Source organism: Leptidea sinapis, chromosome 32 (genome assembly GCF_905404315.1).
Source record: "Leptidea sinapis chromosome 32, ilLepSina1.1, whole genome shotgun sequence".
Taxonomy (NCBI): Eukaryota; Metazoa; Arthropoda; class Insecta; order Lepidoptera; family Pieridae; genus Leptidea; species Leptidea sinapis.
The window spans coordinates 2119259-2137653 of NC_066296.1; the positions used below are offsets into that span (position 1 = coordinate 2119259).

An 18395-nucleotide genomic window follows, 5' to 3' on the forward strand; every position below is an offset into this window, starting at 1 on the left:
GCGAATACGAGAGGACATGGCAGTTTTGGGAAGATTTTACATATTTCATCACCAAAACGCCTTATTGATAATCGCAATATCTATAATTCAGTGAATGTAGTTCATTACATATGACAATTCATACACTGAGCGGGCGCGGGGTACTTTATTTATATGGCAAAATAACGTTTGCCGGGTCCACGTAACACAACAATTTCTACAAATAACTTGTAAGTAAACAAATAAGGTAGGTAATAAGAGAAAACTTGAGCCGTTTTGTACAGCGTAACTGGTGACACACTAAGGCACGGTATCCACCAAAGCGGAGAGGAGAATCAACATTGTAAAATCTATATGATTGAAAAGAGTGACCGTTGAGTTTCATGTATACAGTATGTTCTTCTCACGAGCTCAACTTATTCCGAACATATGGTAGATTAAGAAATTTAAACGAAATATTTAGAGTGACGATTCAAAAGTACTTAGCTTAAGCTGTGTTGAATAAATTTGATTTTGACTTTATGTTGGGAGGCCTGAGTAACTTTCAGGCTTTTAAGCATGACTAAGTTCTTATAATCACAGGCTCCGCGACAGTAAGTGTTTTCAGGAAAATCTCAACTACATAGTAATAAAGTAATATCAAAAGTGGTAAAATTCCCGCATAATTAAATCAAGTGGTTTTAGAGATAACAAGTATTAGATATATAATTAATGGATGAAAATACTTAAGAGCACAGCCATCAGATATGAACTGACTGAATGTTATGTGCCTCAATTGAAATGAAAAATATTATTTATTAAATAGTGAAATAAAATTGTTTAGTTTATCAAAATGATCAGCAAGACTTATACAGAGAAGATGGATTTTGAAGATGTTATGGAAAAAATTGGTAAGTGAAAATCAAAAAAAAATGTTTTGACTATAAGCGACAAGACGATCACGATGTTCAGCTAATAGTAATTGATAGAACCTGCCCATTACAATGCAGTGCCGCTCAGGATTCTTGAGAATCCAAAAATTTATAAGACGTAAGATGTTAATTGTTTTGCCCAGTAATTTCAATAGCTTCAGACGGAATCATAAAATAGGCTCCGTTGTGGTACCTATAATCTAGCCGGCATCCTGTGCAAAGGAGCCTCGCACTGGTAATGTTATGACAGCGCCAAATGTTACACATATTGTTGAGGTAGATAAATTCAACAAACATTGACCAATTGTTATTTTCCACGCAGAACAGGTATGTACAGTAGGTATGCTATAAGATGGTTCGTCATGCTCACTGAATGGCATTGCTTGCGTCGACGTCGTGTGCCGGGTTGTCTCCTTCCCTCAAATGCTCAAAGGAAACGAAGGCTGGTCCATGCGTCAAATCGTGAACAGGTGCTGCTTGTGGTGCCAGGTCGACCTGTTATAGTTGATAAATCATTATATTTATTGGATGCAATTACTAATTATGTAATAATAATACAGTAATTCGCGAAGCATCCTTACACATACAATGACTTCAAGCTCTAAAGGTTGATGCATCCAATATAGGTACGATAATTTATATTTACACAATTAATTATTCATTACTTTTTATAATATAATTTATATTATTTAGACACGACTCATATATTGTATGCAGCACCTTACAAACTAATTTGTTATGTATATTACAGCCATTGTAAAATATGATTGAAAAGAGTGGCAGTTGAATTTCTTATATGTTCTTCTCACGAGCTCAACTTTTTACGACCATATGGTAGATTCAGTAATTTTAAAGAAATATGTGTAGTGACGTTTCAAAAAAGGCTTAGTTTAAGACTAATTAAATAAAGTTAATTTGACTTTAACTTTATTTGACTTTGACTTTGAACAGTTATTATCATTGTAAGCCTACATTCTACGCTTTTTGCATAAGACAGATTTTTCGTATGCCGCAAACAGATATTAGTGTAGGTATCTACATAGTGAGTAAAGCGCTGTATTATGTCGTAGTGTGCGTGACATTAGATCGTGAACACAGCGGAGAACTCTAGAGTTAATTTATTTTAATTTTTACTGCTGAAGCTTGTACATTTACTGTATAAGTCCATTTTTAAGGATTAATCCTAATAAATGGACTTACACAGTAAATACACAGCTATAAGAATAACCCATCTGAGTTTCGTTTTAAACAAATGCGTAATACCGAGAAACAGCGTGCGTAACTGTAAATAAAAATGGTAGTTAAAAATAACTCTGGAGTGTTAACTATAACCAACAGCAAGCATTGGTAGCTTAAGAATAAGACTTAAGGATAAAGTAGTGTTCATAGCTCCAAATGCTATATATTCACCATAAAACGTGTCTAAAAACACCTAGCTTTAGAGTTTTCTCCTTACTCTTCGCCTTAAGCTAAGACAAAACCAAGACTAACCGCCGTTTTCAATAACGTATCTCTAGTTACGAATACATTGCTGTCACCGTTTAATGACAAGATCTTATCTATCCATAGTTATAGTCCAATGTTTTATGTCGATAGGTTATTGAAATGTAAGTAAGCGTAAAAGGATAGATTTGTCTACCTCTAGTAAGTTAAACTAAGGATAGATAGGTTATTGAAAACGGCCGTAAGACAGGCTTAATCCAGTGACGTTTAAGGCCGGAACGCATTAGCGCGGCGCTGCGCAGCGCTGCACTGCGCGTCGCGGCAGAGTTGCCTCCGAGAGAATATTTTGACGCGCAGTGCAGCGACGCTCAGTGCGACGCAACAGGCGGCGCGTCGCTTCACTATGCATACTGTTAATTGTTAAGTCTATAGAATTTTGTCTTATAATTTAATTAATTTTAATAACTAAATAAATATAATTTAGTTATTAACTTTATTAGTTTAATTTAATTATTATTTTATTCATATATATTGGATGCATACCCTTTCATACTAACTTATTCTGTATATTACAGACATTGTAAAATACTCTATTGATTGCAAAAATTTGGGCGTTGTATTTCTTGTATGTTCTTTTCAAGAGCTCTACTTTTTTCGAACATAATGGTAGATTTAGTAATTTAAAAGAACATTTTATAGTGACAATTCAAAAGCGCTTAGTTGAAGCCTAATTGAATAAGGTTTATTTAACTTTGAAATTTTTTTTGTCTTTCATTAATTCTTTTTCTGCACACAATAAAGAAATAATGACCAAATTTTCGTCACTATCGCTCATCTTATAATGTTGCCCGCACGCAAACTGCTATAGAAATGACGTGAGCTGCCGCTTACTGCAGTTGTAGTGCGATAAGTACCGTCTAGCGACGTGAAGCGACGCGCAGCGCAGCGCCGCTGTAATCTACTCTATTACTCGTATTATTGTAATTTCTCTACTTATCAGACCTTCTGCGAGGCAGTTAAGAGAGAGGGCTTCAAAAATAAGCAATTATTCAGTTAAAAGATTGTTCTCTAATATTAACAATATGACTAATGATGGCCTTTACATTGTTTGCTATTTGTTCATCTCTATCTTTTGATTGTTTTGGTAGTACACAAACTAAGGGAAGTACACGCCTCATATTCGCCCTACGACACTGTCAAGATCAGTGCTATTTAACCGAGCATAACGAATCTTGCCATGGGAGCTCATAGCTCACGTAATCGTTCCGTTAGTCACGTGCTACTTGGACTTCCCATTTGTATAAGTGCTTCAGTTTGGTGTGATATGACTTACACGATTGCTGTCAAGTGTGTGCCACTTCCAAATAGAGCATATGATACACAAAATAAAATTTGAAAAACAAAATTTTATGAACGATGCGGGATTCATTAGATTTACAAGAGCGACATCTCAAGTCAATTTCCTAATATGCAAATATTGGGGTTGAGCAGGTTATCAACTGTAAAGTAGATCCTGTAGATGAAGCCACAACCTGAGAGTTGAACAAAATAAAACAGAATTTTATAATGAGGCGGTACTCGAACGGTTAGCTCAGTGGTTTAGAGCACCGGCACTGAACGCCGGAGGTCATGGGTTCGAATCCCGCATCGTTCATAAAATTTCATTTTCAAATTTTATTTTGTGTATTCATCCTAGAGGTGAGGGCTATCACTTTAAAAACATAACAAATTGTTTAGAGCATATAATATTTTATTTTTCAAAATAATAAAAGGACGAATAGCGAAAGCAGTCGTAAAAAGACCGACACTAAATTTGAAGACACAATGATGACGGTTTAAAATATTTGCACGATTGGGAGCAGACTTGAAAACTGTAATGAAATTGTTTATGAAAATTAGCTTCGAGCGGTCTATCCCAATTTGTTTCAGTACCTTGTGGAATCAGCCACGTGACACAATCAAGCCAGATAATTTTTATGTATTTTTTATATGTAACGTCACTAGAAAATCGTCGCTGGGTGAATGATCAAATGTTTCTATACAAAATTTTAAATCACAAATTAGACTGTCCCAATATCCTAGCCAAAATTAAATTTTCAGTGCCACGCGAAAGTGCACGTTTAACAAATTTCAAACCTTTTATTGGAAATTTATATAGAACTGAACTCGGTGCTAATAGTGTTTTAGAAAGGATCTGCCGGGAGCACAATAATCTTTTCAAAACTACTCGTGTTGACATCCACTCCTCCTCCCCTCCGCATTACAATAAATTATTGCAGCAATTTATGAGTGCAGAAACCACATAACGTTTTGATTTATATCCAAAATTTAATTTTTAGTATTTTTTTTTTTATTTCACTTGTTACTTCTACATTATAGTACTATAATAGTACAATACAATATTTTTTAATTGTAAACTTGCAACCCCGCACTTGTGCAACTCAAAAATGCATGCTGGTTTGCCGGATTTACACCATAATTTATACTTATTTTGTTATTTTTATAAGCTAGTAATAGTGTATAATCTGTTGGTGAACCTAAATAAATAAATAAATATATAATAGTTAATGAAATCTCGCATCATCATCATCAGCCGGAAGACGCTGGACAAAGGCCTCACTCAAAGATTTCCATGAGGATCAGTCCTGCACTGCCCTTGCCCAACCTCATCTAAAATGCTCGCATAATGCCATTATATTATTTACGGTATGTGTAGATTGATGCATCATCTGTATTGATATATGTATATACTCAATAACTATGTTTTTTACTTACTCATAAGGCATTTAGTAATTGACGTTTGAGTATTTTTGTTGCATCACTTTGCATATATTGTAAGTAATTGAAATTATTTGTAAATTTAATTGAAAATAAGAACTTGTACCTAATACCATTCTGTTTTGAAAGGAGCAACTAATGCAAAAAATTGAACAGCAAATCTGCCTTCTGAACGAGCTGTATGAAAAAATTACATATTTCAAGTGTAATGCAACTTACCTACGAAATAAAATATTTTTGATTTGATTTGATTTGATTAATAGTATAAACTAATAATATCATTTAACCCTAAAAGTGGTTCACTTGTACTTATTGATCTAAAGCCCCCCATTCACGGGCACGCCATCGCTCCAAACGGCTCGTGAACTCTCAAAAATCCGCTCGTGAATGTCAAAATCCCAGCAATCCAAATGGAGTGTTAAGAAAAAATGGAATTCCAAACGACCGAAACTCCGTAACTAAGTAATCGGGAATTCGTAATTGAGTTTATTTCGAAATTTAGGGAATTACATATACAAACAAACCGCTATGACAGTTGTATAAAATTCATCATCAGAATCAAAACTCATTTTTCAAAAGGGAATTTATTGATACGAAAGCACCGACCGCTAGTGTCGCTCCAAACGGAGCGGCGCCAAATGGCGTGCCCGTGAATGGGGCGCTTAAAGGTCGTTTTCGATACCACACCCGATTACCTATTCTGTTATAAAATAGGCTATTGCATTTTAAGGATTTGGCAAATACAACATATGCCTGCTACTAACATGTTGTTTGCTGATAATGGGGATGTACATCGACATATTTGGCGTCTCTGTGGTGCTCCCCTATATGACGTGTGATTTGTCGCTCACTTCGTCGCAGCAAGGTCTTTTGTCTGCGATTCCATTAGTGGGTAAGTGATATTTGATTTTATTTTAGATCATGATTTTTTTTCATTCTGCTATCATTACGTCATAGTGTAATATGGAATAGCTCCTCCACTAATTTATTGAAATTCCTGCAACACCAGAATTTATGAATATAAGGGACGAGACGAGCAGGACGTTCAGTTAATGGTAATTGAAACGTATTGCCCATTTCAATGCAGTGCCGCTCAGAAGTCTTGAAAAACCCCAGAAATTCTGAGCGGCACTACAATTGCGCTCGTCACTTTAAGACATAAGATGTTAAGTTTTCCCAATAATTTCACTAGCTACGGCGCCCTTCAGACCGAAACACATTAATGTTTACACATTACTGCTTCACGGCAGAAATAGGCATAATATTTATTATATCACACATTCAGATTTGAGTTTCTGTCGTTTTGTGGATTTCGGCGGCAGGTATCAGGTATGTAGAAAGCGCTACTTATATAGCTAACTGTATTTCCTTATCAAGACTACTTTGCGAAGACTAAAGATATTTTTTCCTGGTAATGGACGTTATTCCAGAAAAACGTTTCAAATCACAATCATACCGAAATTGAGTTAAGAACACAAAACTGGTTACGTGATTCATATCAACGGACTGACAAAACTGGCAGCCCCACTGTTACTCTTTAAATTACATCATGTCTTAGTAGCCACATGTATGGAATACACTTTAACTTTAACTTCAATTTATAAAACTTTAAACACGAATTCCTTAAAATGTGATGTTTGTGGCTTGGAACGTTTTTCATGAACTACGTCCGTTTTTTCGGGTGGTAATATCCATTTCTCTCACGTCATCAGGTGTAATGGTATCGTCGTATGGCTGGGGACTGTCTGCAGACATTATTGGACGTAAAAGAACACTCGTCATTGCCACTCCGATCAGCGTGGTATTTAGTATAGCTGCGAGTCTTGCCCCTAGTTTTATTTCGTTTGCTGTTCTCAAGATTCTTTCAGCTGGTTTGTAAGTTACCTTTATTCAGTTAAGTCAAAAGAAAAAAAAATATTAATTAAAATTAGTAAATTACGAGCTATTTATATTAATTACAAATCTGTGAATGCAGTATTCCAATCAATTTATTATATAAGACTATCTAGGTATTACATTCTGAGGCTGTAGATAGGTCACACTTAATAAACTTTAATTTAAAGTTGTTAAGACTATCAAAATTAATGTCGATATTTGGACTTTTCTTTGTATAGTCATTATAGCGACGAGAATGCGTACCACAGATTGGTTTTACAGAAACTTGGCTCAAACAAGTCACATAGATGTCGTGGTATTCTGGCAGGAAATTTAAATTTAAGTAACAGAGCTGGACAATCAATGCCGCCGTTTATTAACCTATGGAGATTTATAACATGTCGAGATGAGATCGTCGCGAGGATAGCTGCTGTAATTGAAAGTGCTTCAGTTTGTCTGCATATGTCCTGACTGTATTTGGAGTCTTGAATCGGTACGATAGACTACCAATTAACTTTTTCTGTACCCTTTCCAGTCTATCTATATGCACCTTATAAGTCGGGTTCCAAGCTGTACTACAATACTCAAGCTTGCTCCTAACGTAACAGTTATATAATTTAGTTACTGTAGCTGGTTTTTTGAAGCCCTTTGTACTTCTTAAAATAAAGCCCAGAGATCGATTTGCTTCAGCCGAGATTTTATCAATATGATCCGAAAAACGTAGCTTGCTGTCTACTTGGAAACCGAGGTCTCGAATACTTGGAACTTCATGTAGTTTTTGTCCGTCAATGAAGTATTTGGATTGCAAAGTGCATCGCTTTCTAACATACTTTATATGTTGACATTTTAAGGTGTTTAGAAACATTTTGTTCTTTGTGCACCAATCATGAATTTTGTCAATGTCATTCTGAAGGCATTTCACGTCAGAGCTGTTTATATATTATATATACAAGTATGTATATATATATGTATATATTATATATACAAGAAATGCTCGTTGAAAGATATTAGATAACAATATTCAAGTAACGAACCTAAAATGTAACTGGTATACCTTCAATGATAGCTAATAATAAAGCTCAAATCTTAGATTAAGGATTGGTCTTCACTGTGCTCCAACTAGATAGCGCACTACCAACCTAAGAACAATAGCTTTTTTATTACGGCAACTATAAGTTCTATGTGTGCATAGCATCTTGACACTCAATGGCGTCTTCAAAATTTTGTAACATACCTCGCTTCGTGTTATTTTACATTGAAATTAATAAAAAAAAGACGTGTGGAACTCGAAGACTGCCGCGGTAAAGCTATTGCATAGCATTTTTTATCAACTTATGCAATTATAATGATTGATTTAATTTAGTGATTTTATGCAGTATGCATAAATAAATTAAATCAATCTTTTTTTTTGATAAAATTAATTTAAAAAAAAGCAAACGGGAAGTGAGTAAAACTTAACTTGCAAGATTTGATTACAAACAGACAACGGGACAGGTGTAACAAAATAAAAATGCTTGTCGTAATAATAAAAATTAAAAAACGTGAAAAAAAAAATTTTAATAATCAAGACCCCCACGCTCGAACCTGAGACCTTCTGCACAAAAAGCATACGTGATAACCGCTGTTCCACGGCAACTGCAATTACCGTGGCGATATATCTATATAGATCTAGTAAGTAAGGGTTAGGTTATTTTCGTTCCGGAATTTCTGGATTCGGTCTCCACGCTCAAGGCCCGCGATAGCTATGCAATAGCTTAATACAAAATACTCACTGATGATATGTGATCCCAGTGTCTTTCTTATTTCTTGTAGTATTATTTTTACAAATTTATACTACGCAACCTCACATTTTAGTTTCAATTATTAGCAAAGTTTAACAGAACATGTGGCACGTCAACGTCATAGTTGCCGCATTTGCGACTTCGCCTGAGGTATGTAGTTGGAGCGCAGCGGAGACCAATCCTTTACCTATGGCTCGATTTATTTCTAAATACAGCTCATCCTCTGCCAATGCCGCTGGGTTTGTTTTGGTGGGAGAAAGTGTGCCAGCGCGATACAGGAGTAAATGCACGTTCCTGACAGCAAGCTCAACACTTCTAGTAAACTTCATTATAAGTGGTATGTTAAATCAAGATAATATAACTGAATAAGAATTGGATATAAAAGACTCAAAAAAAAGCGATTCACTTGATTGTATGGAACGTGCAGTCATTTGATATATTGAGGGATGTAATAATCTTGTAAAAAACGGAGATAGCCGAAATCTACGAAATCGTCGCCCAATTGTAATTACTATTACAAACTTATGTCAAATCTCACTGCACATTTCATACTAAACTAAATTTCAATTTTTACTAAGGCAGTTGGTACTGCCTCTTATTGTGTAGTATTTACATCCTCTTTAATAAAAGAATCGTTAATCAGCCGATATGGCAACGTCCGGATGCGCTAACACTGCTATAAGTATATATGGTGAAAATCATACGTTGGACAGCTCAGATGATCCGTTTCTTCAAAATAAGTTAAGTTTTCTTTAGATCTTGGCAGAACAGGCTATACCTAAACGTGCAAAATGAAAGCTACTTTTGGCGAGAAATTGAAAGGCCACAATGATTTGCTTGGAGAAAGATCTTGGTTTGTAGAAAAAAGATTATTTTGCACTGTTCCCACATTGGAACCGTTATACCACAAAGAACACAGTAGAAAATCGTCTAAACCCTGTGCTTGGTGCTTTGCTGTTTCACGTCATATTTTATTATCCGAGTAGAGCAGGCTATCAGCTATAAAGTAGGCCACAACTGGAAAGTTGATCAAACATAACCAAGCTGCGCAAGAAGCATCATTTAATTTTTTTATAGAAAAGAAGGACAACGAGGATACGAGCAAGGGTGCTTTTCCGTTGTCGTCAAGAATCGAGTTGGAGGCAATAAGAGTGCACAGAAGAACGGCTTTCACTTTTGCCGTATGGGCCAGGGTGTCATTACTCATGTGCAGTGGCAGCAGGAACTGCTGGTTGAAGTTACTAATTGCAGCTTTCTACAACAACCAGAACTTGCGTGTTCTGAAGCTGCTCGTCGATTTTGACGAAGTGCATCAATTTCGCACGGGTGTTTTGCCGCTTAAAAAGCACTGGAGGCACGGTTAAATTTTCTCTTTAGAACTTCGTATCGTATCCTTTGAGCCCATCGCCGCAAACCAAGTTCGATTCGCCTGTTAAGTATAATGATTCATTTCTACATTTATATGCTACTTAAATATATTTCAGGCTTGGCCCTACCAATATTTCAAATGACATTAAACGTGGAGTTGTTGCCAGCTATAAATTTACGCTACCGTCCCTGGAGGCTACTTTTGCAAATTATAACGCTGCCAGCCATCATTGGATGTCTTGGTATGTTTGCCATAAAGGAAAGTCCAAAACTTCTCCTCAGCAAAGGCAAGGAACCATCTGCTATCGAAGTCTTACAGTCAATGTATGCTTCTAATCATGGATCAAAATGTCTCTCAGTAAGTTTAGAATCAAACATGTATGGAAAACATTTCAGATATAAAATATCATACTGATCATTTTGGTGTTTTGGAAAAAATTATTGGATGTAGTTCCTGAAAAACGTTCCAAGTCACAAACATAATATTTGACGGAATCCGTGTTTAAAGGATTATAAATATTAGTGTATTCCATACATGTGAGTTGGGCAATTAAGTCAAATTGTCATTTAAAGAGTGACAGTAGGGCTGGCATTTTTTGTCAGTCCGTTAATATGAATCATGTGACCAGTTTTCTGTTCTTAACTCAATTTCGATGTGATTGAGGTTTGGAACGTTTTTCTGGAATTACCTACGTGCAATTGTTATAGATGTTTATCTTTGAAAGATAATCTCAAGACTCGTTTTTTGATTCTAAAAAATACCGGATCATTACTAAAATAAAATAAGAGTCACTCTTCATAACTTGCTAAAAAAATATAATATGATACCTTTAGTAGGTCTAAGTAGATAGATGGGTCTTTATATTAACTCGCGTCTTCCCTGCCAGAGATCATCAAAAATTGTTTCATATAATTACATTTTATACAAATTTAGACAATCACATTAGCTGCAAATTCAAACATTTTTATTCAAAATAGCATATAATATCACATTTAGTGGTCCCATTGGAAGATCAGAGCTGGTTGCGACAGTAATCAACATTATGCTAAAGTGTGACCAATTTGCGACAAACACTCGAATTTGTAATTTGTTTTGTATATATGTTTTTTTCTATTATATTGTGTAAATATTGTGTTTGTTACAAATAAATATATTTCTTTCTTTCTTTAATATATAAAGTCAAAAACTACCACCCATTCCAAAAAATATGCCTCAGACCTGAGAGGATCGGGCGCAATAAGCTCAGTGGGCTTCTTTTTTTTATAAAAATATTGTTACGATGTAATATAGTACAAAAAAGATGTGGGTCGTGGGACACCAGGTAGAAACGAAGTTCCTTCGGCTAATGTAGAATCGACACAATTTGTAAAAAAAAATCGTGTTCAATTTTATGTAGGTTTTCTTTATTTTTCTCTTAAATTTTGCAGATTCGTTTTTATTTAAGTACAGGAAAGTATTTAGGAAATTCAGTGTTGTAGGAAATAATAATATAAATAATAAAAAAAATCATAATCTAATTTATCAATTAAAATAACAAAATATGTCTCTTTATTTTTGTTTGAGAACATTAAATTAGATAGAAATAATTACAAAAACAGAACGTGGCGCCATCTTACTTGCCGTAGTAAAGTTATGTGGTCATCGAATGCATATTACCGCCATCTCTAGAAGGGTTTTTAAATTACGATACAGTTTAATGCAACCAAAATGTAATGTTATATAAATGTATGGAACAATTGTAGAGTTGCTAACCATTTTAATTTTTTTAAGTTATAGGTCTATTACTTGATATACATCTATTACTTGATTGCCAATGACAAGATTGTCAACTCTGCTAAGATTTCTTGCACTCCCATAATAAAGTCCATTAGGAAGAGTATACACTACTCGCTTGTGTATACGACTGTCGCGCCTGCGCACGTCTCATTTAACGGTTTTATTCCACGGACTTTTGATGTGAAACATCTATAGCCGCACGTAAAACCGATTTCTGGCGTGGCGACGCATGCCGTGGCGACGCGTCGCCTTGTCAGAGTAATACCGTCCACAGAGGCAACATCGAATATAACTATTACCGAAGTCACTGATTAAACGAATTAAGTAGTCACGATTTGAAATAAATTCGTAAATTTTTGTATTTAATGAAAATAAATGTTTATTCACTAAATAGTCATCGTTATCTGGAAAAAAATCGTAATATTTTATTTTATCATTATGACATATTTAGTTCCTATCACAATATGTTCTTTTCTGCATATTACTTTTACAAAATAATCTCGATGTTTCACATCTGCCAGGCATCCCGTGACAGCTCACATTTTTTTTCTTACGGTTTTACTATCACATTTTTTTCAGTTCGTTCCCGCAGCAAAATCCCTATCTCCTCCAAGCCTGCCGTATGGAACTTCGTTCCAAAAATTTATTATTTAATAGCCTGAAGGCGGTCACTCCATTCCCAATCTGTGGTATTTTAACAATTCTTTAGAATATCGTTAAACATTTGTTTAAACATTATCTCTAGGATCTTGTTGTAAAAACATATACATCGCCCCACAAAAGGCTTACTTACTCGACTTAGCCGAGTTTATGTTTGTTCCTTGTGTTAACATTATGGTTATGACAGTTTCTAGCAAATTCACTTATGTGCCTATGTCCATCATATTTTAGGTAACATCAATTTCTCTAAGTGAGTCTTTAACAGCTGCAACGTCCAGCCGTGATTGCTCATACATACAAACTATTTGGAATCAAACTGCCCCTTTATTCAAGCCACCACTATTAAAGAATTCAGTCATTCTTTACTATATTCTACTATGTTCCTTTATGACGTAAGTTAATTTTATTATTTAATTTAATTATTTAAATTGTATGATGTTAATGTTTAATTTAGCCTTTTACAGATTTCTTTTGTTATTATTATGTTAATTGTAGTAAGTTATACGCAACTCTAGTCTCAAGTAATAATGTATAGATTATTAACATAATCATATTCATACCTATATAGCCAGTGGTTAGTGTCAGCTGCCTACTGAGCTAAATGCCCCGGCTTCGAAGCCGGGGCCTTTAGGTGCAAACATTTACATAATGAATATGGATTTTTGAGACTGCATGATACATGTACATACGGTAGGTGACGCAAATATACGGATAGCATAAAAAAGATTCGGCCGTCTATCGTTAATTTGCTCTTATTAATTGAAAAGTTTTGTAATGGATCCCATAATCAGAACCTTAATAAACTCTCACCAAACTACCTTTGAAGTATATCCTTTCCGATAAAAGAATCATCGAAATCGGCTAGCGCGATATTGTATTATTCGTCCATGTGTGGCGAATACATTTAATGCAAATTTAAGACTTTTATCTGTGCTGCAATGGTTTTCTTATAGGTGCCACTGTCAGAACTGGAACACAATAAAAACTATAACTATCAAAATCGGTTCACCCAGTCGAAAGTTCTGAGGTAACAAACATAAAAAAATGCCGACGAATTGAAAACCTACTCCTTTTGTGAAGTAGGTTAAAAATTTAACAGAAAAATTACATTTTTTTAGATCAACTGGCTTTACAATGTGGATGCCCACTGTGATCAATGCCTACTTCAGTGGTGACAACAATGACGGCAAGACGTTTTGCGCTGTTGCAAGCACTGCTGTCGTATCTGCTAATCAGGTAGTACCTATATATATTTCTCTGACCAATTTTTATATTTCTCTTTCAATCTGGATGAGTGCCGTTTCTCTACAGCTTTGAAGGAAGTTTCTTCGACATACAACAAAATTTTGAAATGGACTTCCCTGCGTGGTGTTTTAGGACGATACGACCGACGACACCTATCTAAATGGGCAATACTGCTCCCGTGATTCCTATACGGTGTTGACGGAGAGGATGGGTGCGAAGAACAGAAGATCCATCAGATACCCATACGCTCGTTAGTCCTTATATTCCATATGAAAGTACCTCTTGCTAGGAGCTATACCCAGAATCAAATTAGACGACATTATACTTGGACATAGCTCGACAGACATATGGCCGTTGAGGCAGTAAAGTCCTCGAATGGCGACCACGTACCGGAAGATGTAGTGTTGGTAGGCACCCCACAAGATGGACCGACGATCTGGTCAAGATCGCCAGAACACGTTGGATGAGGGCAGCGCAGGACCGATCGTCTGGCGATCTTTGCGGGAGGCCTTTGTCAAGCAAGTGGGCGTCTTCCAGCTGCAAAATTAAATGAATATATCAACATTGTATTTTTTTAGCTATTGTAAATACATTACTATCCCATTCGTAGCCTTGACCCATTTACAATTTTTAATTTCTGATCCTAAAAAATGTTTTGTAATTTAACTTGAAACATTTTACTTCATTTATTATAAACCTGTTGTAGTTTTAACTTTATGCTTTCAGACAGTTGAATGCGACAATATCGTTCAGCCAATGACACTGTACATTACAATGGTAAATTCTGGTTTAACAACAATTCTAAACATAATACTGACATTCCTTGTCGGCCCTCTCGGGAAGAAAACAACTACAGTTCTCGTATTAATAGTATCAATAGCTGCTGGAATACTATTGCTTTTGGTGCGGCAACAGTTAATAAGTATTGGGTTGTTCTTCATTTTTCTCTTTGTTGTTCTTGTCTTGGGCAATATTAATATCTATTTGGTGGAACTTAATCCAACACACCTGAGGTAAGTTTTTCTGCACCACCTTTAAATATCAAGAGGATCTTTGCCACAAACACTAGCAAGATCATATATTTCCAGGGGTATGGCGACATCTCTGTCGGTTGTTGTGGCTCGTGGCTTCGGCTTCATCAGTGTTCAGATTATTGGCTCCCTTCTGCAGAGCCATTGCACCTCCATGATAACTGGCTATATCATTCTTATAACAAGTAAGTTTCAATGTCAAACTTCCGACATAAAAAGGTCTCTGTGTCTCTTTCACGTCCAGTTTCATTTCTATTTACTGAATTTATTGACACCCTTTCTACTGATGTGCCTATGAGATGTCAAGAAAACATACCATTTAATGGCTGGCTTTAAAAAAATATTTACTTACGCAACAATAAAAGGCCCTGGCCGGGATTGCATTGTTTCTATTAAAATATAAACTCCACTACATTGGCAGTCATCTCCGTAACTAGAACCTATGTATCCGGAGAATCAGGCATGTCATTTTGAGAGGGTTTTTAAAGTGAACACTGAAGCCTTTGATTAGATAATGTACTACTATTATTACGAACTTTTGTTTTCTTGGCAAGATATCTAATGACATATTATGATTACTAGGTAACAAATCGCTTGTTAGGTCATCTAGCTAATTAATCGTCTTTACTTACTTCTTCTAAAAGAACCCGATGAAAGGTAAGGGTTTTGGGAATAAAGGTGATTCCAATTGTTACATTTCAATGGAGTTTTTAAAGCGTCGGTGTCGCAGTAGGTTGAAACCGTTTACTCTTACCACGGAACCCCCGGTTCGATCCTCGGTATATAGGTATTCACGGGCTTCCTTCCGCAACTCGACGTCTAGTGAGCACCTATTTTGCGTGGTAGGGTTGCGTTGCTAAGTTACTCAAATCTCTGATATCACCCATAACTTCGGGGAGAGTCCTCGGTGACCCAGGTGTTTGGCCCGGTGTGTGGCACACTACGGTACTCCAGGATTAGGTGTGTGGCCGTCTTTTCTGTCTCCATGCAAGCCCTGCACAGGGGACTATCAGTTACACCAATCCTCGGTTTATTGGACGCTATAATGTAAGGTAGGCAACGCTCTTGAGAGTATGGTCTGCGGTGATCACATACCATCAGGTGACCCGAATACTCGTTTGTCCATAATAAAAACGGTATATGTGCGTACCCTTCTTTAACAGCTAAATTTTTACCCACTCGCCACTTTATATTTAACAAGCTAGTGGACTGTTCCAGGTGGTCTTATCGTGGCGTTCTTTCTTCCACAAGACAAAAATAAGTCTCAATTTGGTGTATCATAATAATGACGATGCTTAGAAATATTCCATGAGGACAGCGAAGCAATGCAAAATGTACCTACTCAATTCACACATTAAACTTATATATATTAAATAACACATATAAAAATTAAGGAGCTTAAAAAAAATAAAAGGGTAATTCCCTCTGCATCTCAAAAAGATTGTTATGGACACCTGCATTCTGCCAATTCTCACATGCAGCTATCAAACGTGGACATACAATACAAAAATAAAAACAAAACTAGCGACCTACCAGAAAGCGATGGAAAGGAGTATGTTGAAAATCAGAAAAATTTAAAAGATTAGAAGTGACAGAATCAAGAAAAGGACAAAACTGATAGATGATCTTGAGTACGCTGTAACACAAAAGCGGTGCTGGGCAGGTCATTCTTGGACAAAAGACGGACAGAAACGACAATTTGGGAAGGACCAACTGGCAAAAGGAAAAGAGGCCGCCCAAGAAACAGATGGATAGATGAAATATTAAAAATGGCAGGAAAAGAATGGAGAGGAAAAGCACGAAGAGGGATACATTGAGTAAGCTGGAGAATGCCTATACCCAAGGTGGGATTCCAATAACATAACTTTTATGTTATACGTGTAGTCTTAAGATAATATTATGTATTCGAAGATTGTTGGAGTCAATAAGAGGCTTATTATTATTATTATAATTTACACATTTGACATTGGACGGTAATAAATCAAGTGAATTAAACAGAAAGATGAAAAAAGTTGTTTATATTTGTTATCCCAGAAAAAAAAATTATGTAGGTACACTTTCTAACAAGCACAGTTCGTGCTGGGTATGGTAGGGTATAATGTTAAAATTGATGCAAGAATCTTTATTACATAAACTTCCGTTTTCATCGAACCACCTGAATTCAAACGAAAAGTATTATTTCTTTTTTCATTATTATATCGATCTTTTTAAAGAAATATTTACACCTAGATCGATAAGGGTCTCGAATATTTTAACGTTCGCGAATGGGCAACACCTGACTTACATAAACGGAGGAAAACAATGTATAGGTTATATAGAGAAAAACAATTCAACAGAAGCGATACATTTAAGGAATATGTTAAACAGTACTCAAAGCAGTTTAGAACCGACTGTCTCTTAGCTAAATCCAAATTTCTAAGTTCAAAAATCCAAAATAGCACAAATATAATATAAACTATACGGGAAATTATTAATAACTAGCGACCCGCTCCGGCTTCACACGGGTATAAAATATATAGCCTATGTCATTCACTGAAAAGATGATTGAAATCGATCCAGTAGTTTTGATTTATTAATTATTGCCCGTGGCCCGCACGCGTTAATTTTAGAGTAAAACAATTCTTCTTTCCCTAAACCATGAAGATTTCCTCCTGAAGAGCTCCGATAATAAATGCGTCCGATCGCTGCTAAATTCAAAGTGCTACAGAGAGAATCGTAGTCGTGTGATGTCATCTCACGCGCGCCTGAAGGGCGCGTGGGGGGTGATGATCGAGGCGATAGCCTCCTGCATTAGGTATCAAGCGCTAGACATTACTATGTCCAGGTCATCGGGGTGGGGTTCTTGCGTCCCCCATGACGTTTCTCCTTCCGTTTCTCTATATTAATATCTTCCATAGGCTTCTTGGTTGGTGCCCCCGCTTGTACCGAGTGATCGAGCCCCGTAGGAAGGATACACGGGGCGATCAGCTGGTTGACGAGGATGTGTGGCTTCAAGGCTTCCAGGACTAAGTGTTGGAATGCATTTATGAGGATGTTCATCATTCCGATTGCCTTATCACTTAGGTCCTTAAATCGCGGTAATGGTGGTTTCTCCATTATGCGGGTGCTCTCTGTTTGGTTCTTGGATTTTTTTTTCCTTTGGACTCTCGAGACAGGGCTTGATTTGCCGAGGCCAAAGGTATGGAGTCATCTGCCGCCACGTCTTCTGATCGTGGGGGTGGCTCTGGATTGCTGCTTTCTGGGCGCAACATCTCTTCATGGCTATTGCGGGTATCTTCAAAAAACTCACTGTGGGTAGTTTCATATTCCTCAACTTTTTCCTCGACTTGTAGGAGGGGCGGCGTGGGGGAGGCAACAGGTTTTCCGGAGCCGGTGCGCATTACCGTGCTTGCCCGTCTGTTGCGAGCCTCTTCTTTGTAGACCCAGCAGCTTGTGCTGCTTGCCGGGTGGGGTCCACTGCAGTTTACGCAGGTGGCGGGTACCGTCAGTGGACGGCTGCAGTCTCTGGCTGGGCATTGGGCATATGGCGGGGGTAATTCCAGGAGAT

At 36.6% G+C, this 18395-nt stretch overlaps 1 protein-coding gene and 1 non-coding gene across 2 annotated transcripts; both read left to right on the forward strand.

Annotated features, from left to right (window-relative positions):
• Positions 1 to 838: 838 nt before the first annotated feature.
• Positions 839 to 16833, forward strand: LOC126974310 (synaptic vesicle glycoprotein 2C-like). Its single transcript, XM_050821770.1, has 10 exons — positions 839 to 869; positions 5842 to 6003; positions 6824 to 6986; positions 8983 to 9104; positions 10252 to 10493; positions 12804 to 12964; positions 13691 to 13808; positions 14544 to 14830; positions 14906 to 15033; positions 16067 to 16833. Exons 1-10 carry the CDS (start codon positions 839 to 841, stop codon positions 16129 to 16131), a joined length of 1479 nt encoding a protein of 492 aa, XP_050677727.1. The 3' UTR covers positions 16132 to 16833.
• Trnas-uga (transfer RNA serine (anticodon UGA)) lies at positions 3914 to 3987 on the forward strand. The gene has a single exon. It is a non-coding gene; the product is annotated as a tRNA-Ser (tRNA).
• Positions 16834 to 18395: the final 1562 nt, after the last annotated feature.